General features: G+C 47.1%; 1 protein-coding gene across 2 annotated transcripts in view; it reads left to right on the top strand.

The window, feature by feature from the left end:
* The window catches only part of LOC123375029 (protein SSUH2 homolog), a 41,225-nt gene that overhangs the window by 4,059 nt on the left and 12,304 nt on the right, over positions 1–24,862 (top strand). The window contains exons 3-7 of one of the 2 annotated variants that reach the window (XM_045025582.1): positions 985–1,092; positions 1,596–1,674; positions 2,698–2,827; positions 4,464–4,524; positions 6,136–6,260. In XM_045025582.1, the coding sequence (XP_044881517.1) occupies positions 985–1,092; positions 1,596–1,674; positions 2,698–2,827; positions 4,464–4,524; positions 6,136–6,260 (503 nt within the window). Of the gene's footprint in view, positions 1–984; positions 1,093–1,595; positions 1,675–2,697; positions 2,828–4,463; positions 4,525–6,135; positions 6,261–14,664; positions 14,810–15,507; positions 15,587–16,609; positions 16,740–18,375; positions 18,437–20,044; positions 20,170–24,862 lie in introns of those variants that run through there. The other variant, XM_045025581.1, reaches the window with a different exon arrangement.

Genomic DNA, 24,862 nt, shown 5'->3' with positions numbered 1-24,862 from the left:
TAACATGAGTCATAGTTTGCTACAGGTGGATTCAAACAGGCTCTGAGTCCTCCTTAAATGTCAGTTTCAGCTACCGACATTCAGATTTCATCAGCCTGCACTGGTAAGCATTGATTCAAATCTCTGTCCAAAACTTTACTGAAATTTTGGTTGGATTAAAAAGAAAAAGTGCTCAGATAATATTTTCCCCTGAGTTTACTTCATCTCTGTGCATTCTCATTCTGTCTTAAGCCATAAGCAAAAGTAATGAAATATCACAGGAGAGGCTTTTGTGGTACTTCCACTGCAGTAAGAATCAAACAGAATCACAGGAACACAGATTTTCTTATAAGATTTTCAGGCCTATTTTGCAGACATCTCGATTCATAGGTGTTTATCCTGGCCACACCTCAAACCTTATGGAAGTTTACTCATCAGTAGTTTCCATGTGCATGACAGAGGTCACCCATTGCTACCATTTTTACGGCAAAACTTCCTGGCGTATCTCAAACACTTATTTGATTAAAGACCAGCAGTCTGAGGCCTGGTCTACACTAAGAAGGGGGTTCGAATTAGGGTACGCAAATTCAGCTACGTGAATAGCGTAGCTGAATTCGAAGTACCCTAATTCGAACAACTCACCCGTCCAGACGCGGCGGGGTCGAACTCCGCGGCTCCCCCGTCGACTCCGCCAACTCCTTCTGCCGAGGTGGAGTACCGGAGTCGACCACGGCGCTTCCGGAGTTCGAACTATCGCGTCTAGATCAGACGCGATAGTTCGAACTCCGAAAAGTCGAACTCTCCGCGTCGAACCGGCAGGTAAGTGTAGACGTACCCTGAGTCTCCTCTCACACCAGTTTTATGCTAGTGTAGCTCTGATGTGACTGGGAGGAGAATTGGGCCCAATATAAACCATTCTGTATATCCAGGACCCTAGCTGGTTCATTGCATGTTTGAGTGAGGACATTATGACAACTTTCTATTGCTAAACTCTTTATGCCATAGGTGCCATCGTTCCTGATGACATTACTAGTGGAGAAGAACCGTCTGCTCCCCCTGCTTATCCCATGGACGATGTCTCTGGCTATGAAGGCACAGCTCTGGGTGATGGTGGTTAGTACATGAACCCACAGACTATTCTTTTTCCTGAGACTGTCTATCTCTTTAAAAGGAAGTCAGTGTAGAGCATTTTGCACCAGCTGATTGACACTGTATTTTCTATATTCTTGAATGTAATCTTATTTTCTGAGGCATTTTCCCAAGTGATAGGGTGGGAGAGAGATTCCACTAGGATCAAGCAGCTGCCAAGAGTTGCGAGTTACCCCCACCTATGCCACAGCCGTCTACCCCTGCTGTGCCAAACAATTGCCTCTCTATCCCCGCTGAACTATCCAATGAATGTACCCCTGATTTCTCTCTTTTTCTCTAAAAGATCAGTTTTCCTCTGATATTTTGTGTGTGTCCTGTGCTGGTCAGAGGCTGTTCATTAGAACAAGACAGAAACCAGTGATTTTGGCCTTATTTCAAAAGCAGACAGGAATTGAAGGACAAGTAGCAAATTAGTGTGTCTCTCTAAACCTGTAAAATACCAACTTCTGCCTTTTCGTTTCTCGCAGGAGGAAAAGGTTTACCGCCTCCATCAGATCTGGTGACTGATCGTGGAGGTGGGCCCCCTCCACCTCAAACAGACTGGAAGTAAGATGTGCTTTCAAATGTAATGATGATGATTAAGAGTTACCTTGCACCCTTTGCAAACTAAGCACAGTCAACACTGCTGATGAGAGGGTGGCAGCCAGCTGGCACACTGCACACAAGAGAGCAGAGTCAATTTTTTGGCCAGTGACATGGAGTCAGCAGGGGCGGCTCTAGACATTTCGCCGCCCCAAGCAGGGCGGCATGCCACGGGGAGCGCTCTGCCGGTCGCCGGGAGGGCGGCAGGTGGCTCCGGTGGACCTCCCGCAGGCGTGCCTGTGGAGGGTCCGCTGGTCCTGCGGTCCGCTGGTCCCACAGCTTTGGTGGACCTCCCGCAGGCACCGGACCAGTGGACCCATCGCAGGCACGCCTGCAGGAGGTCCACCGGAGCCGCCTGCCGCCCTCCCGGCGACCGGCAGAGCGCCCCCCGCGGCATGCCACCCCAAGCACGCGCTTAGCGTGCTGGGGCCTGGAGCCGCCCCTGGGAGTCAGACACTGCTCTTATCAATGGTGCTGTGGGAGCGTTAGGCCTTCCCCATTTTCAGCTCTCCCAGCCAGCATGTGAGTGCCTACCTTATACATCAAGATATGTGTGCACAAAGCCATGATCAGCCTATGCTGCTGAGTAGATAAGCATGCACTTAGCCACGGGTGAGCAAATTCAGGGATTTTACATGCACACATCTGAGGTGCACAATAGACATACATTTTCACATTCTCAAATACATGCTGACCTGATTGTTGAAAATCAGGACCTCACTTGTTAATGTTGCATCCTAAACACCTCTCATCCTGGGAGAGATGAAGGCTTGAGTTATCCTGGCTGGGATTTGAATCTCTAAGAGAGTCTAGGTTTTTCCAAACCTGTCATCTTACCCAGCATTTTTCTGTCAGTGCAGTGGAGTGCTATGTAAATTAGGGAGAGGCCTTTTATGGGAGAATGTGTGATGCTGGGATGTCAAAATCGCTCTGAAAATTGAAAGCCAATTTCAAACCGGTCCACGCTTTCTTATCTCTTTCTGGTAGCATTCCTGCTGTTTCAGAAGATGCAGCCAAAGAAGCTCTTATACAGTACGCAGCCAGTAGGTGCTGCTACAGCTCGGCCCCTGCCAAGGAAATGGTGTTTCGGACTTTGCAGCCATTCAACACCTACAGAGTATGTTCAACTTTTGCAGCCCAATGAGTTTGTCCACTAACTTCAGCGGGAGCTGGGCATTTCACTGGGATCAAACAGCTGCCAAGCGTTGCAAATTACCCTTACCCACACAACAGACCCTTTACTGAGAAACTCCCATTGGGATGGTGGGGCTAGCTTCAGTTTGGAATTGTGTTTGCATGCTCTGAACATCTGGGGAATCATAAAGGAATGTAATCTTTAGAATGACAGCAAAGAGCTACTTCCACTTCGTAGCTTTTCAATGATGGCTTGGTTTAGAATCTGGAAAATGTAGGTTCATAATTTGATTCCATTGCTATGGACCTTTTTGCCAGTGTCAAGTCTTTTAAAAATATATATTCCATTTTGATCCCTGATCCAAATAGGAGAAGGACTAGGGGTGAAAAGGTCAGCAGCCAGTCTACATAGGTAGCCACCACTACTAGAACCATTGCAGTTGCACCACCGGCAGCGAACAGTGGGCGATAGCCTGAAAAACTGACAGCATAGACAATGTCAGAGAGAGAAGCAACGTTTGGATATAGCCATTGTTAATTAATAGGACCAATCACTGAATTCCAAACAACACAAATATTCCACGGCGACTTCCTCTAGAAACCCATAGATAGATAGTGTTAGCTTAGGTGAAACTAAAGTGAAGAGCAGAAGAATGTGTGAATAGAAGAGAGGGAGGGGATATGAGGAAAATAGCCAAATGAGAAGGTAAATGAAGAAGCGAATGACTGAAACAAAAAGAAATAGGGAAATTAAATAGAGCAGGTGCAATGGTCTCATTGGCATTTTTGGTTTTTAGAGCACAGAGCAGTGGTTCTCAACCTATTTCTCATTGTGGGCTGCATATGCATAGTGTTACCTGGGCTGCAGATTGAGAACCATGGTGTCCCCCGCCTAACCCCACCCCCACAAGCCCCTATGCTCAGCAGCCTCCACCCAGAGACCCCTCCACAGAGTGGAGCCAGGAGCAGAGAGCTGGGTGTGGGGCAAGAGGCAGGGACCCCAACCCCAGACCATGCTGCACGGGGACCCCTGACCCAGCTGTGTGGGACCAAGGGGCAACCAGGACCTTGACCCCAGACCCTGCCATGCGGGGCCGGGCGGTAGCCAGCAGTCCGGACCCCAGAGCAGACCATGCGGCAGGGCAGCTGGCTGCCCAGACCCCACCGCGGGGGGTCAGGGTGCAGCCAGGACCTCAACCCCGGAGCCCACCAGGCAGCAAGGCAGCCGGGAGCCCGTAGCCCATGGCCTTTAGCACACAGCTGTGTTGGGCCGCAGCTATGTGCTAACAGGCTACATGCGGCCCGCAGGCTGTGGATTGAGAACCGCTGGTATAGAGCAAATATGGGGCCTGATCAAAAGACCATTGATAACAATGGAAAGTCTCCTGTTGACTTTGATAGACTTCAGCTCAGGCCCATAATACAGCATTCTGTGACGATACCACCTCACCCTGTCAACAGTGAGACAGGTCATTATTTTAGCTAGTGTGAATCTACTTTCTTAAACTCTAGATTGCAGTCTCAATTGAGTTTTTGTATACACTTCATTCAATGCCCAATCACGCCCACTTTGGGATTGTTAGAGGTTTTTGTTTTATATTAATTAATTAATTTTTTAGTATCGGCTAGAGACCTTCACTGAATCCAGATCATCTGAGTGGAAGACAACACCTTACAAGGGTAAGTAGGATTCTGATGTCAAGTAAGAATCTTGTGAGATTGGCCTCTTCTATGATACAGGTCTAACTGTTGTGTTGTGCATTTCTGCCAAAAGCTAATGAAAAATGTGCACAAGAAAAGTTACCTTCCTACTCAGTTGCCAAATTGCAGTTATTAAAAATTAAATAAAACACCTGCCTGGATAAAAATACTATGACAATTCATTACACACCTTAAGCACAATAAGCCAGTTAATTTATGAACATGGTATGTGATTTATGTAGTTTGGAAGTTGAAATAAACTAGATCCCTGAAGGAAGCGTTCTAACTCCATAGGAACATGAACGTTCTGGTGTGTACTGGAGCTTACTGAGGACATTATGCCTAGTTCATAGTTTTAATGTAAATGGGGGGAACACTGCAGTCCATCGTAAGGCAAATGTTATAGAAACTAGGTGACAGCCAACATTTCAGGGTTATTAGGAGTTGGCAGACCAGAAGAGATTTGGGTTCTGGTAGCCTTCAAGCAACACATCACATAGAGTTGGTTGAAATTTTTCAAAGCAAATGTTTTTCTTGAAAAATGGCCCTTTTTTTCAAAAATGGAAAATTTTGCCCCTCCCCCCCGCAAATCTTTAATAAAATTTCTGGTTTATTCATATAACTGGGAATGAATCATTTTCCGTTTTCATTTTTTCCCCAATTTTTGTTTTTTCCTTTTCCTCCTCTTTTTGACAGGCAAAAGAAAAAAAAGAAAGGAATGGAGGGGGAAAAAAAGAAAGGGGAAAAAGAGGGGTGGGGGCTGATGGAGGAAAAAAAGGCTGGAGAAGGGAGAGCAAAGACCTAAGCCCTGAAAATTCTTGATTATATGAAAAATTTCAAACAAACAATAATCATTCCCTTTTGCAACTTGCAAAATGGGAGACTGAAAATTTCAAGATATTTTGCAACCTTTTTTTGCCTGGCTCTAGTAATCATGGAGGGATTTTGATTTGAGGGTTTGTCAAACTGGTGTGGAGTGATTCTATTCCTCCTGAAGGAAGCAGAGCACAAAAAAAAAGGGGATTTTACTTGACTGTCTCTCAGCTTAGGGATTTGTTTTTCTTTTTCATAACCACTGCCCATTCCATTCATTGGGGACATGAAGCCAAGATTTATTGAACACAATTGCTTGTAACTAGTAAGTTCCTGATCCTCTAAACACTGAGGCATTTGCTTAACTTTACTAACCTTGATTTCAATTGGAACTACTCATAGTAGTAAAGATAAGAATGCAGAAAAGTGTTTGCAGGATTAGAGCTCACAAGAAGTGTCACTGAATTTTGGAAACAACGATTTTTGTAATCTTAATTTCTCAGAGGAAATTTGACTATGCTGCATTAACACCATTTTGGTTGAATATTTTAGCTGGATTTGTTTGTGTTTGCAAAATACTCTATAAAATTTTCCTTTTTGGAAAGAAATTATGGTTGGTAAACAATGGAACTCTTTGACATAAAAGTGGTATTTATTTTAGTTAATCACCTTAACTGGGATCAACATAACAGATACAGGTGTGGCATGATTTAATTGCAGGTGTCAGGAAATAAATACCTGGTGTTTGTACTCAATACAGTTTTGTCTCTGCTTCAGGTGAATTTGTTGACTCTTTTTTGCTTGGGCCAGCTCCTTTGCCATGGACTATACAAGTGGAAATTCCTACCATGTTCACAGACAACATAACCAGAGTCAAAGTGCCTCACACGTCTTCATTAAAGGTATTATAATCATAGAATCATAGAATTGTAGGATTGGGAGGGTCCTCGATAGGTCATCTAGTCCAGTCCCCTGCACTCAAGGCAGGATTAAGTATTATCTAGACTATCCCTGACAGGTGTTTGTCTAACTTGCTCTTAAAAATCTCCAATGATGGAGATTCCGCAGACTCCCTAGGCAATTTATTCCAGTGCTTAACTAATAATAAATCACCTCATCGTGTGCTTTGGTGAGTTTACATGTATATAAATACATATATTTAGAAATGAATGAGTCTGTGTAACAGGGTGCTCCACTCACTGTTAGGATGGCGCCTTCTCCTGGTCACTCTGGGAATAGCTCGCGAGGCCCACGCTCCTTCCTGCAGTTGCATGCCATCCTCTGCCTCCCTCTCGGGGCCTGTGGTCCTTCTCTTGCTCCACGAGCTGCTGCTGCCTCTTCACGAGTTGGTCACAAAATGGTTTCCCTTCCAGAGTTGGAAAATCTTTCCTTGCCAGCAGTCCTAGGCTGTCTTCCTGTTCACTGCCTCGTAGTGCCACTCCCTCAGTGGCTGGCAGGGAACCACTACTCCCGGTTTTACCTCAGGGATCCTCTAGCCAGCAGTCAAGTTTTGTTCCGTCTTAGACCTTACTGCCTTTCCCTGAGCCCGGTCCTGCCTTCCTGTCTTTTCCCATCACTGGTTTGCCAGCCCAAACACACCTCCGTTCTCCTGGGGAGTGACTGCAGACTTTCCCAGCAGCCCCTTTCTGCTGCCAATTTCCTGCCTTTATAGCCCCAACCCAGCTTGTTCCTCCCATGCTGGACTCCCTCACTCAATCCAGGAATTACTTAGCCACTTGATTCTCTCAGCCGTGGCCTGTAGGGTTAATTAGCCCTCTTCTTAGTCTTCAAGTGTGGGGTGAACACTCCATCGCAGTCCGGTATTTTTCTATGACATCTTCAGTCACATTCTGCCATTGTTTCTATCGATAGAAATGCACCACAGAAACAAGCAGCTAGCCAACAGGTATTTTCTGATCTTTGGATGAGAGATTAGGGGAAAGTCTTCTCAGCTCATGGCTGCTGATTTTACAGGTGGAAGTTAAATTGTCAATATTCTCACAAGAAAATGGTGGGATTTACAAAAGCACTGTGATGGCCTTGCTGTATTCTCACTGAAGTCAATGGGGTTTTTAAGAGAGAGTTCAATGGGAGCAGAGTGAGGCTAGCGCTAAGTGATTTTGAAAACTCCATCCTCCAAGAGAGAGAAGTGAAGGCAGCTGTCCCAAGCTATGTGCTGTTGCTCAACAAAATGGGTTCTAGGCTCTGATCCTGCAACCCTTACTCATGTGATTAATCCCCACTTGCCCATTGACCTCAATGGGAATACTAGCATGGGTAAGAATTAGTCACATGAATAAAGCTTAGTAAGAGTTGCAAGATCAAGCTTTTATCACCCAAGAAGGCGTGACAGCTGTTTCTGAGTGCACAGCCACTGTGCCAGCATTTAGCCCCATTTAGGGGACTATGAGGGTATGTCTACACTACAGGATTATTCCGATTTTACATAAACTGGTTTTATAAAACAGATTGTATAAAGTTGAGTGCACGTGGCCACACTAAGCACATTAATTCGGCGGTGTGCGTCCATGTACCGAGGCTAGCGTCGATTTCCGGAGCGTTGCACTGTGGGTAGCTATCCCGTAGCTATCCCATAGTTCCCGCAGTCTCCCCCGCCCATTGGAATTCTGAGTTGAGATCCCAGTGCAAAAACAGTGTTGCGGGTGATACTGGGTAAATGTTGTCACTCAATCCTTCCTCTGTGAAAGCAACGGCAGACAATCATTTCACGCCCTTTTTCCCTGGGGATTGCCCTGGCAGACGCCTGGGAAAATGTTTTTGACCCTTCAAGCATTGGGAGCTCAGCCAAGAATGCAAATGCTTTTCGGAAACTGCGGGGACTGTGGGATAGCTGGAGTCCTCAGTACCCCCTCCCTCCCTCCATGAGCGTCCAGTTGATTCTTTGGCTTTCCGTTACGCTTGTCACACAGCACTGTGCTGTGGCCTCTGTCTATCATAGCCTGGAGATTTCGCGGGGCTTTTCCTGTCTACGTGGCCAGTGCATCCGAGTTCAGATTGTTTTCCAGAACGGTCACAATGGTGCACTGTGGGATACCGCCCGGAGGCCAATACCGTCGATTTGCGGCCACACTAACCCTAATCCGACATGGTAATACCGATTTCAGCGCTACTCCCCTCGTCGGGGAGGAGTACAGAAACCGGTTTAAAGAGCCCTTTATATCGATATAAAGGGCCGCGTTGTGTGGACGGGTGCAGGGTTAAATCGGTTTAATGCTGCTAAATTCGTTTAAACGCGTAGTGTAGACCAGGCCTCAGTGTGGTAGAATAGCTGCTCCATAAACCAAGGTCTGCTTTATTAGCAAGAGGCATTTTAAGCTGTTAGGCGATACCCTGAATGTCAAAACAATGAATATCTTTTCCCCAGCTTTAAATAGCTGTGGGCCAAATCCTGGGGGGTGCTCCTATCCTGTCTCCACCGACATTGCAGGCATACAGCCCCGCTCAGGATTTGGCCTTGTAGTGGGAAACATATGGACACTTATTCATGTTTTACGATGGAGGTAATTTCTGTGATTTGATACTGGGCCATTTGTATTTTTATGACGCTGGCTCTTGGTGGGTATCGGTCTTCAGCAGATACAACAGCAAAACAAAGGGAGTTAATATGCAGTTTGTTTTCCTAATGAGCTGGTGTAAAATTGGAAAGGTGCTCACAAAGTGCTGTATGCTCGCTAAAGCTGCAGTGTGCTAGGTGCTGAGATTCAGTTTGCAAAACTTTCTACTCTGAGCACACATTTAAATACTAGCTAGAAAGACAGACCTTATTTTCAGAGACATGGAGCATCCACTCCTTCCGTTGACTCTGATCTGAATAGAAGATTAGACCCAATATGTTTCATTTCCCCCTGCAATCTACACACATATGTACTTGGGTACCACTTGCACCACTCAAGTCAGTGGGAGTATTTTGCCATTGACTTTGGTGGTGCACGAGCAAACTTATAATGCAGTGGTACCCAAACTTTTCACTGTGTGCCCTTCCTAACCCCTGCTGTGCCCCCACCCCCAAGCCATGGTTAGGAGCAGGGTTGGGAGCGTGGCCACAGTTGGGGCCGGGGTCGATGCTGTGGCCGGAGTTGTGGCTGGGCCGAAAGCCAGGAGACGAGGCTGGGTCTGCAGCTGGGGGACGGGAACCAGTGGCTGAGGCCAGGAGCTGGGGCCGGAGCAGAACTGGGGGCCCTGCTGCACCTCCTCAAATGTTCCTCTGTGTCCACCTAAGGAGGCGCCCCACATTATGGAGACCACTGTTATAATGGGGTCACATTTCATTCACAGGGACTGAAGTGACGCCTAAGGCAGCTTTAAGTTACTTTTGCACCTAATAAGAACATAAGAACAGCCATACTGGGTCAGACCAAGTATCATGTCCAATATCCTGTCTTCCAACAGTAGCCAATGCCAGGTGCCCCAGAGGGAATGAACCAGGGCCGCCCAGAGAATTCCGGGGGCCAGGGGTCTTCGGCAGTGGGGGGCCCTTCTGTTCCGGGACCCACCGCCGAAGTGCCCCGAAGACCCGCGGCGGGGGCCCTCCCCTGTCGTCGAAGTGCCCCAAAGACCCATGGCAGGGGCCCCCTGCCGCCGAAGCGGGACCCGCCGCCGAAGTGCAGCCCGGTCTTCGGCGGTAGTTCGGCGGCGGGGGGCCCCCACCGCGGGTCTTCGGGGCACTTTGGCGGTGGGTCCCGGAATGGAAGGGCCCCCCACCGCCGAATTACCGCCGAAGACCGAGCTGAACTTCGGCAGCGGGTCCCGCTTCGGCGGTAATTTGCCAGTGGGGAAGGACCCCCCACCAGCGAAGACCAGGAGCGGAAGAAGCTCCTGGGCCCGGCCCCGCAAGAGATTTCTGGGCCCCCTGGAGCGAGTGAGGGACCCCGCTCCAGGGCCCCCGAAAAACTCTCGTGGGGGCCCCTGTGGGGCCCGGGGCCTGGGGCAAATTGCTCCTCTTGCCCCCCCTCTGGGCGGCCCTGGAATGAACAGAACACGTAATCATCAAGTGATCCATCCCCTGTTGCCCATTCCCAGCTTCTGGTAGACAGAGGCTAGGGACACCATCCCTGCCCATCCTGGCTAATAGCCCATTGATGGACCTATGCTCCATGAATGTATCGAGTTCTTTTTTGAACCCTGTTATTGTCTTGGCTTTCACAACATCCTCTGGCCAGGAGTTCAATAGGTTAACTGTGCATTGTGTGAAAAAATACTTCCTTTTGTTTGTTTTAAACCTGCTGCCTATTAATTTCATTTGGTGACCCCTAGTTCTTGTGTTATGAGAAGGAGTAAATAACACTTCCTTATTTATTTTCTCCACACCACTCATGCTGAAAAATCCCAGTCTTATTAATCTCTCCTCCTATGGCAGCCATTCTATACCCCTAATCATTTTTGTTGCCCGTTTCTGAATCTTTTTCAATTCCAATATATCTTTTTTGAGATGGGGTGACCACATCTGCACACAGTATTCAAGATGTGGCCATACCATGGATTTATATAGAGGCAATATGATATTTTCTGCCTTATTATTGTCGGAGAAAAACTCAGTTCTCGCTTTTTCTGTTGGGTGCAGTAAAATCAAATACTTTATTATTTCTCCAGTAATTACAATGGAGGGAGAGAGTGCCATAGGACACAGGGTCGCCCCAGTCCCGGACAGGTCTCTCAACTGGTAAACAATTACAGCAAGCGTTTATACTTTTGTTACAGACAATAACTAGCAATAATACAGACAATCAAGAGCAACAACTTCATTTTGTTTATACATAAGCCATTCTGCTATCTTGTTTTCTCACTCCTAGAAGACACCAGGCTGCATATTTGGTTATCAGTTACAAGGTCGTAATAACTTTTTACACAGTTCTTTCCCTCTGCCTCACACTATCCTTGCTTCTCACGTCATTAGGGCTACAGCTGGGCTAACTCTTGCTAACTGACTGACATGCATTAAGATCCCCTTCAAATCCTTATTAATTCTTTCCCTGCTTCCACATTATCTATCCCTTTCTTAATGATTCCCAACGTTCTGTTCACCTTTTTCACTGCCACTGCACAATTAGTGGATGTTTTCAGAGAACTATCCACAATGACTCCAAGATCTCTTTCTTGACTGGTAACAGCCAATTTAGACCCCATCATTTTATATGTATAGTTGGGATTATGTTTTCCAATGTGCATTTATCAACATTGAATTTCATCTGCCATTTTGTTGCCCACTCACCCAGTTTTGAGAGCTCCCTTTGTAGCTCTTCGCCATCTGCCTGGGACTTAACGATCTTGAGTAGTTTTGTATCATCTGCAGATTTTGCCACCTCACTGTTTACCCCTTTTTCCAGATCATTTATGAATATGTTGAATAGGACTGGGCCAGTACAGACCCCTGGGGGGGGGCACCAGTATTTACCTCTCTCTCCATTCTGAAACCTAACCATTTATTCCTACCCTTTGTTTCCTATCTTTTAACCAGTTACCAATCCATGAGAGGACCTTCCCTCTTATCCCATGACAGCTTACTTTGCTTAAGAGCCTTTGGAGAGGGACCGTGTCAAAATCTTTATGAAAATCTAAATACACTATATCCACTGGATCCCCCTTGTCCACATGACTGTTGACCCACTCAAAGAATTCTTGTAGATTGGTGAGGCATGATTTCTCTTTACAAAAATCATGTTGACTCTTCCCGAACAAATTATGTTTGTCTATGTATCTGACAATTTTATTCTTTACTATAGTTTCAACCAGTTTGGCCAGTACTGAAGTCAGGCTTACTGGCCTGTATTTGCCTCGGTGACCTCTGGAGCCTTTTTTAATAATTGGCGTCACATTAGCTATCCTTCAGTCATTTGGTACAGATGCTGATTTAAATGATAGGTTACAGACTACAGTTATTAGTCCTGACATTTCACATTTGAGTTCCTTCAGAACTCTTCGGGGGGAATACCATCTGGTCCTGGTGACTTATTACTGTTTAGTTGATCAATTTGTTCCAAAACCTCCTCTAATGACACCTCAGTCTGGGACAGTTCCTCAGATTTGTCACCTAAAAAGAATGGCTCAGGTTTGGGAATCTCCCTCACATCCTCAGCTGTGAAGACCAATGCAAATAATGCATTTCATTTCTCCGCAATGGCCTTATCATCCATGAGTGCTCCTTTAGCATCTTGATCGTCCAGTGGCCCCACTGGTTGTTTAGCAGGCTTCCTGCTTCTGATGTATTTAAAAATTTTTTTGCTAATACTTTTTTTGCTAATACTCTGTCTAGCTGTTCTTCAGGTTCTTTTTTGACCTTCCGAGTTGTGACTCTGGGGTGCGGCTGTGGATGAACGGTTTGGGGTGTAGGCCGAGGGGTTCAGAGTGTGGGAGGGGGTGCTGAGCTGGGGCAAGGGGTTTGGGCATGGAAGGGGATTTGGGGTGTGGGCTCTGGGAGGGAATTTGGATGCGGGGGGGGGGCTCAGGGCTGGGGCAGGGAGTTCGCATGTGGGGTACAGGCTCCAGACAGGTGGTGCTTACCTCAGGCAGCTCCCAGTCAGCGGCACAGCAGAGCTAAGGCAGGCTCTGTACCTGGCTCTGCGCAGCTTCCGGAAATGGCCAGCATGTCCTGTGGCCCCTAAATGCAAGAGTGATCAGGAAAGCTCTGTGCGCTGCCCCCAGCCCAAGCGGTGGCTCAGCAGCTCCCATTGGCCGGGAACCTCAGCCAATGGGAGCTGCAGGGGCGGCACCCACGGGCATGGAGCCACCTGGCTGCCCCTGCACGCAGGATTAGGGTTGGACATGCCGGCTGCTGCTGGGAGCCGTGTAGAGCCAGGTAGGGAGTCTGCCAGCCCTGTAGTGCCGCCAACCGGACTCTTAACAGCCTGGTCAGCAGTGCTGACTGGAGCTGCCAGGGTCCCTTTTCAACCGGGTGTTCCTTACTTGAAGTCAGTGGGAATTTTGACTCCACAGAAGGAGTGCGGAGTCATGTAGAGATTAATGCACAAATTGCATAATGCATTGTCTTCTTAAATGCTAATTTCTTACCATTTTTGTGAATAAATGCCAAATCTAGTTAGTTAATGGGAAGCAGCATAAAGTAATGTACATTCCTTCCTGCTGAGTGAATTGTGTTTGTGGTTCAGCAATTAAAATGCTTGCAATTAAACAATTGCAAATTGAACCACTATGCTGAAATTCAGAATGAGAGAGTGCAAGAGACTTTCATTTCTTCAGAAGAGCTCAGATCTCTGGTCATAAGGATCTATTTATTTTCTTTCCCTCCATCTTCAGTTCCTGCTTGTGGTAGATAACAAGGGTAGGCATGGGTCTCTCTAGAGTTCCTCAGGGTCATTCCTGAAACAGTCTTGCTACTACTGAGTAACATGAGTCATAGTTTGCTACAGGTGGATTCAAACAGGCTCTGAGTCCTCCTTAAATGTCAGTTTCAGCTACCGACATTCAGATTTCATCAGCCTGCACTGGTAAGCATTGATTCAAATCTCTGTCCAAAACTTTACTGAAATTTTGGTTGGATTAAAAAGAAAAAGTGCTCAGATAATATTTTCCCCTGAGTTTACTTCATCTCTGTGCATTCTCATTCTGTCTTAAGCCATAAGCAAAAGTAATGAAATATCACAGGAGAGGCTTTTGTGGTACTTCTTCTGCAGTAAGAATCAAACAGAATCACAGGAACACAGATTTTCTTATAAGATTTTCAGGCCTATTTTGCAGACATCTCGATTCATAGGTGTTTATCCTGGCCACACCTCAAACCTTATGGAAGTTTACTCATCAGTAGTTTCCATGTGCATGACAGAGGTCACCCATTGCTACCATTTTTACGGCAAAACTTCCTGGCGTATCTCAAACACTTATTTGATTAAAGACCAGCAGTCTGAGGCCTGGTCTACACTAAGAAGGGGGTTCGAATTAGGGTACGCAAATTCAGCTACGTGAATAGCGTAGCTGAATTCGAAGTACCCTAATTCGAACAACTCACCCGTCCAGACGCGGCGGGGTCGAACTCCGCGGCTCCCCCGTCGACTCCGCCAACTCCTTCTGCCGAGGTGGAGTACCGGAGTCGACCGCGGCGCTTCCGGAGTTCGAACTATCGCGTCTAGATCAGACGCGATAGTTCGAACTCCGAAAAGTCGAACTCTCCGCGTCGAACCGGCAGGTAAGTGTAGACGTACCCTGAGTCTCCTCTCACACCAGTTTTATGCTAGTGTAGCTCTGATGTGACTGGGAGGAAAATTGGGCCCAATATAAACCATTCTGTATATCCAGGACCCTAGCTGGTTCATTGCATGTTTGAGTGAGGACATTATGACAACTTTCTATTGCTAAACTCTTTATGCCATAGGTGCCATCGTTCCTGATGACATTACTAGTGGAGAAGAACCGTCTGCTCCCCCTGCTTATCCCATGGACGATGTCTCTGGCTATGAAGGCACAGCTCTGGGTGATGGTGGTTAGTACATAAACCCACAGACTATTCTTTTTCCTGAGACTGTCTATCTCTTTAAAAGGAAGTCAGTGTAGAGCATTTTGCACCAGCTGATTGACACTGTATTTTCTAACAGACGTTTTGCAGCATGAGCTTTCGTGGGTGAATACCCACTTCTTCGTCTTGCATCCGAAGAAGTGGGTATTCACCCACGAAAGCTCATGCTGCAAAACGTCTGTTAGTCTATAAGGTGCCACAGGATTCTTTGCTGCTTCTACAGAACCAGACTAACACGGCTACCCCTCTGATACTTGACTGTATTTTCTATATTCTTGAATGTAATCTTATTTTCTGAGGCATTTTCCCAAGTGATAGGGTGGGAGAGAGATTCCACTAGGATCAAGCAGCTGCCAAGAGTTGCGAGTTACCCCCACCTACGCCACAGCCGTCTACCCCTGCTGTGCCAAACAATTGCCTCTCTATCCCCGCTGAACTATCCAATGAATGTACCCCTGATTTCTCTCTTTTTCTCTAAAAGATCAGTTTTCCTCTGATATTTTGTGTGTGTCCTGTGCTGGTCAGAGGCTGTTCATTAGAACAAGACAGAAACCAGTGATTTTGGCCTTATTTCAAAAGCAGACAGGAATTGAAGGACAAGTAGCAAATTAGTGTGTCTCTCTAAACCTGTAAAATACCAACTTCTGCCTTTTCGTTTCTCGCAGGAGGAAAAGGTTTACCGCCTCCATCAGATCTGGTGACTGATCGTGGAGGTGGGCCCCCTCCACCTCAAACAGACTGGAAGTAAGATGTGCTTTCAAATGTAATGATGATGATTAAGAGTTACCTTGCACCCTTTGCAAACTAAGCACAATCAACACTGCTGATGAGAGGGTGGCAGCCAGCTGGCACACTGCACACAAGAGAGCAGAGTCAATTTTTTGGCCAGTGACATGGAGTCAGCAGGGGCGGCTCTAGACATTTCACTGCCCCAAGCAGGGCGGCATGCCACGGGGAGCGCTCTGCCGGTCGCCGGGAGGGCGGCAGGTGGCTCCGGTGGACCTCCCGCAGGCGTGCCTGTGGAGGGTCCGCTGGTCCCGCGGTCTGCTGGTCCCACAGCTTTGGTGGACCTCCCGCAGGCACCGGACCAGTGGACCCATCGCAGGCACACCTGCAGGAGGTCCACCGGAGCCGCCTGCCGCCCTCCCGGCGACCGGCAGAGCGCCCCCCGCGGCATGCCACCCCAAGCACGCGCTTAGCGTGCTGGGGCCTGGAGCCACCCCTGGGAGTCAGACACTGCTCTTATCAATGGTGCTGTGGGAGCGTTAGGCCTTCCCCATTTTCAGCTCTCCCAGCCAGCATGTGAGTGCCTACCTTATACATCAAGATATGTGTGCACAAAGCCATGATCAGCCTATGCTGCTGAGTAGATAAGCATGCACTTAGCCACGGGTGAGCAAATTCAGGGATTTTACATGCACACATCTGAGGTGCACAATAGACATAAATTTTCACATTCTCAAATACATGCTGACCTGATTGTTGAAAATCAGGACCTCACTTGTTAATGTTGCATCCTAAACACCTCTCATCCTGGGAGAGATGAAGGCTTGAGTTATCCTGGCTGGGATTTGAATCTCTAAGAGAGTCTAGGTTTTTCCAAACCTGTCATCTTACCCAGCATTTTTCTGTCAGTGCAGTGGAGTGCTATGTAAATTAGGGAGAGGCCTTTTATGGGAGAATGTGTGATGCTGGGATGTCAAAATCGCTCTGAAAATTGAAAGCCAATTTCAAACCGGTCCATGCTTTCTTATCTCTTTCTGGTAGCATTCCTGCTGTTTCAGAAGATGCAGCCAAAGAAGCTCTTATACAGTACGCAGCCAGTAGGTGCTGCTACAGCTCGGCCCCTGCCAAGGAAATGGTGTTTCGGACTTTGCAGCCATTCAACACCTACAGAGTATGTTCAACTTTTGCAGCCCAATGAGTTTGTCCACTAACTTCAGCGGGAGCTGGGCATTTCACTGGGATCAAACAGCTGCCAAGCGTTGCAAATTACCCTTACCCACACAACAGACCCTTTACTGAGAAACTCCCATTGGGATGGTGGGGCTAGCTTCAGTTTGGAATTGTGTTTGCATGCTCTGAACATCTGGGGAATCATAAAGGAATGTAATCTTTAGAATGACAGCAAAGAGCTACTTCCACTTCGTAGCTTTTCAATGATGGCTTGGTTTAGAATCTGGAAAATGTAGGTTCATAATTTGATTCCATTGCTATGGACCTTTTTGCCAGTGTCAAGTCTTTTAAAAATATATATTCCATTTTGATCCCTGATCCAAATAGGAGAAGGACTAGGGGTGAAAAGGTCAGCAGCCAGTCTACATAGGTAGCCACCACTACTAGAACCATTGCAGTTGCACCACCGGCAGCGAACAGTGGGCGATAGCCTGAAAAACTGACAGCATAGACAATGTCAGAGAGAGAAGCAACGTTTGGATATAGCCATTGTTAATTAATAGGACCAATCACTGAATTCCAAACAACACAAATATTCCACGGCGACTTCCTCTAGAAACCCATAGATAGATAGTGTTAGCTTAGGTGAAACTAAAGTGAAGAGCAGAAGAATGTGTGAATAGAAGAGAGGGAGGGGATATGAGGAAAATAGCCAAATGAGAAGGTAAATGAAGAAGCGAATGACTGAAACAAAAAGAAATAGGGAAATTAAATAGAGCAGGTGCAATGGTCTCATTGGCATTTTTGGTTTTTAGAGCACAGAGCAGTGGTTCTCAACCTATTTCTCATTGTGGGCTGCATATGCATAGTGTTACCTGGGCTGCAGATTGAGAACCATGGTGTCCCCCGCCTAACCCCACCCCCACAAGCCCCTATGCTCAGCAGCCTCCACCCAGAGACCCCTCCACAGAGTGGAGCCAGGAGCAGAGAGCTGGGTGTGGGGCAAGAGGCAGGGACCCCAACCCCAGACCATGCTGCACGGGGACCCCTGACCCAGCTGTGTGGGACCAAGGGGCAACCAGGACCTTGACCCCAGACCCTGCCATGCGGGGCCGGGCGGTAGCCAGCAGTCCGGACCCCAGAGCAGACCATGCGGCAGGGCAGCTGGCTGCCCAGACCCCACCGCGGGGGGTCAGGGTGCAGCCAGGACCTCAACCCCGGAGCCCACCAGGCAGCAAGGCAGCCGGGAGCCCGTAGCCCATGGCCTTTAGCACACAGCTGTGTTGGGCCGCAGCTATGTGCTAACAGGCTACATGCGGCCCGCAGGCTGTGGATTGAGAACCGCTGGTATAGAGCAAATATGGGGCCTGATCAAAAGACCATTGATAACAATGGAAAGTCTCCTGTTGACTTTGATAGACTTCAGCTCAGGCCCATAATACAGCATTCTGTGACGATACCACCTCACCCTGTCAACAGTGAGACAGGTCATTATTTTAGCTAGTGTGAATCTACTTTCTTAAACTCTAGATTGCAGTCTCAATTGAGTTTTTGTATACACTTCATTCAATGCCCAATCACGCCCACTTTGGGATTGTTAGAGGTTTTTGTTTTATATTAATTAATTAATTTTTTAGTATCGGCTAGAGACCTTCACTGAATCCAGATCATCTGAGTGGAAGACAACACCTTACAAGGGTAAGTAGGATTCTGATGTCAAGTAAGAATCTTGTGAGATTGGCCTCTTCTATGATACAGGTCTAACTGTTGTGTTGTGCATTTCTGCCAAAAGCTAATGAAAAATGTGCACAAGAAAAGTTACCTTCCTACTCAGTTGCCAAATTGCAGTTATTAAAAATTAAATAAAACACCTGCCTGGATAAAAATACTATGACAATTCATTACACACCTTAAGCACAATAAGCCAGTTAATTTATGAACATGGTATGTGATTTATGTAGTTTGGAAGTTGAAATAAACTAGATCCCTGAAGGAAGCGTTCTAACTCCATAGGAACATGAACGTTCTGGTGTGTACTGGAGCTTACTGAGGACATTATGCCTAGTTCATAGTTTTAATGTAAATGGGGGGAACACTGCAGTCCATCGTAAGGCAAATGTTATAGAAACTAGGTGACAGCCAACATTTCAGGGTTATTAGGAGTTGGCAGACCAGAAGAGATTTGGGTTCTGGTAGCCTTCAAGCAACACATCACATAGAGTTGGTTGAAATTTTTCAAAGCAAATGTTTTTCTTGAAAAATGGCCCTTTTTTTCAAAAATGGAAAATTTTGCCCCTCCCCCCCGCAAATCTTTAATAAAATTTCTGGTTTATTCATATAACTGGGAATGAATCATTTTCCGTTTTCATTTTTTCCCCAATTTTTGTTTTTTCCTTTTCCTCCTCTTTTTGACAGGCAAAAGAAAAAAAAGAAAGGAATGGAGGGGGAAAAAAAGAAAGGGGAAAAAGAGGGGTGGGGGCTGATGGAGGAAAAAAAGGCTGGAGAAGGGAGAGCAAAGACCTAAGCCCTGAAAATTCTTGATTTTATGAAAAATTTCAAACAAACAATAATCATTCCCTTTTGCAACTTGCAAAATGGGAGACTGAAAATTTCAAGATATTTTGCAACCTTTTTTTGCCTGGCTCTAGTAATCATGGAGGGATTTTGATTTGAGGGTTTGTCAAACTGGTGTGGAGTGATTCTATTCCTCCTGAAGGAAGCAGAGCACAAAAAAAGGGATTTTACTTGACTGTCTCTCAGCTTAGGGATTTGTTTTTCTTTTTCATAACCACTGCCCATTCCATTCATTGGGGACATGAAGCCAAGATTTATTGAACACAATTGCTTGTAACTAGTAAGTTCCTGATCCTCTAAACACTGAGGCATTTGCTTAACTTTACTAACCTTGATTTCAATTGGAACTACTCATAGTAGTAAAGATAAGAATGCAGAAAAGTGTTTGCAGGATTAGAGCTCACAAGAAGTGTCACTGAATTTTGGAAACAACGATTTTTGTAATCTTAATTTCTCAGAGGAAATTTGACTATGCTGCATTAACACCATTTTGGTTGAATATTTTAGCTGGATTTGTTTGTGTTTGCAAAATACTCTATAAAATTTTCCTTTTTGGAAAGAAATTATGGTTGGTAAACAATGGAACTCTTTGACATAAAAGTGGTATTTATTTTAGTTAATCACCTTAACTGGGATCAACATAACAGATACAGGTGTGGCATGATTTAATTGCAGGTGTCAGGAAATAAATACCTGGTGTTTGTACTCAATACAGTTTTGTCTCTGCTTCAGGTGAATTTGTTGACTCTTTTTTGCTTGGGCCAGCTCCTTTGCCATGGACTATACAAGTGGAAATTCCTACCATGTTCACAGACAACATAACCAGAGTCAAAGTGCCTCACACGTCTTCATTAAAGGTATTATAATCATAGAATCATAGAATTGTAGGATTGGGAGGGTCCTCGATAGGTCATCTAGTCCAGTCCCCTGCACTCAAGGCAGGATTAAGTATTATCTAGACTATCCCTGACAGGTGTTTGTCTAACTTGCTCTTAAAAATCTCCAATGATGGAGATTCCGCAGCCTCCCTAGGCAATTTATTCCAGTGCTTAACTAATAATAAATCACCTCATCGTGTGCTTTGGTGAGTTTACATGTATATAAATACATATATTTAGAAATGAATGAGTCTGTGTAACAGGGTGCTCCACTCACTGTTAGGATGGCGCCTTCTCCTGGTCACTCTGGGAATAGCTCGCGAGGCCCACGCTCCTTCCTGCAGTTGCATGCCATCCTCTGCCTCCCTCTCGGGGCCTGTGGTCCTTCTCTTGCTCCACGAGCTGCTGCTGCCTCTTCACGAGTTGGTCACAAAATGGTTTCCCTTCCAGAGTTGGAAAATCTTTCCTTGCCAGCAGTCCTAGGCTGTCTTCCTGTTCACTGCCTCGTAGTGCCACTCCCTCAGTGGCTGGCAGGGAACCACTACTCCCGGTTTTACCTCAGGGATCCTCTAGCCAGCAGTCAAGTTTTGTTCCGTCTTAGACCTTACTGCCTTTCCCTGAGCCCGGTCCTGCCTTCCTGTCTTTTCCCATCACTGGTTTGCCAGCCCAAACACACCTCCGTTCTCCTGGGGAGTGACTGCAGACTTTCCCAGCAGCCCCTTTCTGCTGCCAATTTCCTGCCTTTATAGCCCCAACCCAGCTTGTTCCTCCCATGCTGGACTCCCTCACTCAATCCAGGAATTACTTAGCCACTTGATTCTCTCAGCCGTGGCCTGTAGGGTTAATTAGCCCTCTTCTTAGTCTTCAAGTGTGGGGTGAACACTCCATCGCAGTCCGGTATTTTTCTATGACATCTTCAGTCACATTCTGCCATTGTTTCTATCGATAGAAATGCACCACAGAAACAAGCAGCTAGCCAACAGGTATTTTCTGATCTTTGGATGAGAGATTAGGGGAAAGTCTTCTCAGCTCATGGCTGCTGATTTTACAGGTGGAAGTTAAATTGTCAATATTCTCACAAGAAAATGGTGGGATTTACAAAAGCACTGTGATGGCCTTGCTGTATTCTCACTGAAGTCAATGGGGTTTTTAAGAGAGAGTTCAATGGGAGCAGAGTGAGGCTAGCGCTAAGTGATTTTGAAAACTCCATCCTCCAAGAGAGAGAAGTGAAGGCAGCTGTCCCAAGCTATGTGCTGTTGCTCAACAAAATGGGTTCTAGGCTCTGATCCTGCAACCCTTACTCATGTGATTAATCCCCACTTGCCCATTGACCTCAATGGGAATACTAGCATGGGTAAGAATTAGTCACATGAATAAAGCTTAGTAAGAGTTGCAAGATCAAGCTTTTATCACCCAAGAAGGCGTGACAGCTGTTTCTGAGTGCACAGCCACTGTGCCAGCATTTAGCCCCATTTAGGGGACTATGAGGGTATGTCTACACTACAGGATTATTCCGATTTTACATAAACTGGTTTTATAAAACAGATTGTATAAAGTCGAGTGCACGTGGCCACACTAAGCACATTAATTCGGCGGTGTGCGTCCATGTACCGAGGCTAGCGTCGATTTCCGGAGCGTTGCACTGTGGGTAGCTATCCCGTAGCTATCCCATAGTTCCCGCAGTCTCCCCCGCCCATTGGAATTCTGAGTTGAGATCCCAGTGCAAAAACAGTGTTGCGGGTGATACTGGGTAAATGTTGTCACTCAATCCTTCCTCTGTGAAAGCAACGGCAGACAATCATTTCACGCCCTTTTTCCCTGGGGATTGCCCTGGCAGACGCCTGGGAAAATGTTTTTGACCCTTCAAGCATTGGGAGCTCAGCCAAGAATGCAAATGCTTTTCGGAAACTGCGGGGACTGTGGGATAGCTGGAGTCCTCAGTACCCCCTCCCTCCCTCCATGAGCGTCCAGTTGATTCTTTGGCTTTCCGTTACGCTTGTCACACAGCACTGTGCTGTGGCCTCTGTCTATCATAGCCTGGAGATTTCGCGGGGCTTTTCCTGTCTACGTGGCCAGTGCATCCGAGTTCAGATTGTTTTCCAGAACGGTCACAATGGTGCACTGTGGGATACCGCCCGGAGGCCAATACCGTCGATTTGCGGCCACACTAACCCTAATCCGACATGGTAATACCGATTTCAGCGCTACTCCCCTCGTCGGGGAGGAGTACAGAAACCGGTTTAAAGAGCCCTTTATATCGATATAAAGGGCCGCGTTGTGTGGACGGGTGCAGGGTTAAATCGGTTTAATGCTGCTAAATTCGTTTAAACGCGTAGTGTAGACCAGGCCTCAGTGTGGTAGAATAGCTGCTCCATAAACCAAGGTCTGCTTTATTAGCAAGAGGCATTTTAAGCTGTTAGGCGATACCCTGAATGTCAAAACAATGAATATCTTTTCCCCAGCTTTAAATAGCTGTGGGCCAAATCCTGGGGGGTGCTCCTATCCTGTCTCCACCGACATTGCAGGCATACAGCCCCGCTCAGGATTTGGCCTTGTAGTGGGAAACATATGGACACTTATTCATGTTTTACGATGGAGGTAATTTCTGTGATTTGATACTGGGCCATTTGTATTTTTATGACGCTGGCTCTTGGTGGGTATCGGTCTTCAGCAGATACAACAGCAAAACAAAGGGAGTTAATATGCAGTTTGTTTTCCTAATGAGCTGGTGTAAAATTGGAAAGGTGCTCACAAAGTGCTGTATGCTCGCTAAAGCTGCAGTGTGCTAGGTGCTGAGATTCAGTTTGCAAAACTTTCTACTCTGAGCACACATTTAAATACTAGCTAGAAAGACAGACCTTATTTTCAGAGACATGGAGCATCCACTCCTTCCGTTGACTCTGATCTGAATAGAAGATTAGACCCAATATGTTTCATTTCCCCCTGCAATCTACACACATATGTACTTGGGTACCACTTGCACCACTCAAGTCAGTGGGAGTATTTTGCCATTGACTTTGGTGGTGCACGAGCAAACTTATAATGCAGTGGTACCCAAACTTTTCACTGTGTGCCCTTCCTAACCCCTGCTGTGCCCCCACCCCCAAGCCATGGTTAGGAGCAGGGTTGGGAGCGTGGCCACAGTTGGGGCCGGGGTCGATGCTGTGGCCGGAGTTGTGGCTGGGCCGAAAGCCAGGAGACGAGGCTGGGTCTGCAGCTGGGGGACGGGAACCAGTGGCTGAGGCCAGGAGCTGGGGCCGGAGCAGAACTGGGGGCCCTGCTGCACCTCCTCAAATGTTCCTCTGTGTCCACCTAAGGAGGCGCCCCACATTATGGAGACCACTGTTATAATGGGGTCACATTTCATTCACAGGGACTGAAGTGACGCCTAAGGCAGCTTTAAGTTACTTTTGCACCTAATAAGAACATAAGAACAGCCATACTGGGTCAGACCAAGTATCATGTCCAATATCCTGTCTTCCAACAGTAGCCAATGCCAGGTGCCCCAGAGGGAATGAACCAGGGCCGCCCAGAGAATTCCGGGGGCCAGGGGTCTTCGGCAGTGGGGGGCCCTTCTGTTCCGGGACCCACCGCCGAAGTGCCCCGAAGACCCGCGGCGGGGGCCCTCCCCTGTCGTCGAAGTGCCCCAAAGACCCATGGCAGGGGCCCCCTGCCGCCGAAGCGGGACCCGCCGCCGAAGTGCAGCCCGGTCTTCGGCGGTAGTTCGGCGGCGGGGGGCCCCCACCGCGGGTCTTCGGGGCACTTTGGCGGTGGGTCCCGGAATGGAAGGGCCCCCCACCGCCGAATTACCGCCGAAGACCGAGCTGAACTTCGGCAGCGGGTCCCGCTTCGGCGGTAATTTGCCAGTGGGGAAGGACCCCCCACCAGCGAAGACCAGGAGCGGAAGAAGCTCCTGGGCCCGGCCCCGCAAGAGATTTCTGGGCCCCCTGGAGCGAGTGAGGGACCCCGCTCCAGGGCCCCCGAAAAACTCTCGTGGGGGCCCCTGTGGGGCCCGGGGCCTGGGGCAAATTGCTCCTCTTGCCCCCCCTCTGGGCGGCCCTGGAATGAACAGAACACGTAATCATCAAGTGATCCATCCCCTGTTGCCCATTCCCAGCTTCTGGTAGACAGAGGCTAGGGACACCATCCCTGCCCATCCTGGCTAATAGCCCATTGATGGACCTATGCTCCATGAATGTATCGAGTTCTTTTTTGAACCCTGTTATTGTCTTGGCTTTCACAACATCCTCTGGCCAGGAGTTCAATAGGTTAACTGTGCATTGTGTGAAAAAATACTTCCTTTTGTTTGTTTTAAACCTGCTGCCTATTAATTTCATTTGGTGACCCCTAGTTCTTGTGTTATGAGAAGGAGTAAATAACACTTCCTTATTTATTTTCTCCACACCACTCATGCTGAAAAATCCCAGTCTTATTAATCTCTCCTCCTATGGCAGCCATTCTATACCCCTAATCATTTTTGTTGCCCGTTTCTGAATCTTTTTCAATTCCAATATATCTTTTTTGAGATGGGGTGACCACATCTGCACACAGTATTCAAGATGTGGCCATACCATGGATTTATATAGAGGCAATATGATATTTTCTGCCTTATTATTGTCGGAGAAAAACTCAGTTCTCGCTTTTTCTGTTGGGTGCAGTAAAATCAAATACT

This window comes from Mauremys mutica, chromosome 7 (genome assembly GCF_020497125.1).
Source record: "Mauremys mutica isolate MM-2020 ecotype Southern chromosome 7, ASM2049712v1, whole genome shotgun sequence".
NCBI classification, from domain to species: domain Eukaryota; kingdom Metazoa; phylum Chordata; order Testudines; family Geoemydidae; genus Mauremys; species Mauremys mutica.
Note: the sequence above shows the minus strand (reverse complement) of the source record. Positions and strands in the feature narration are given on the sequence as shown.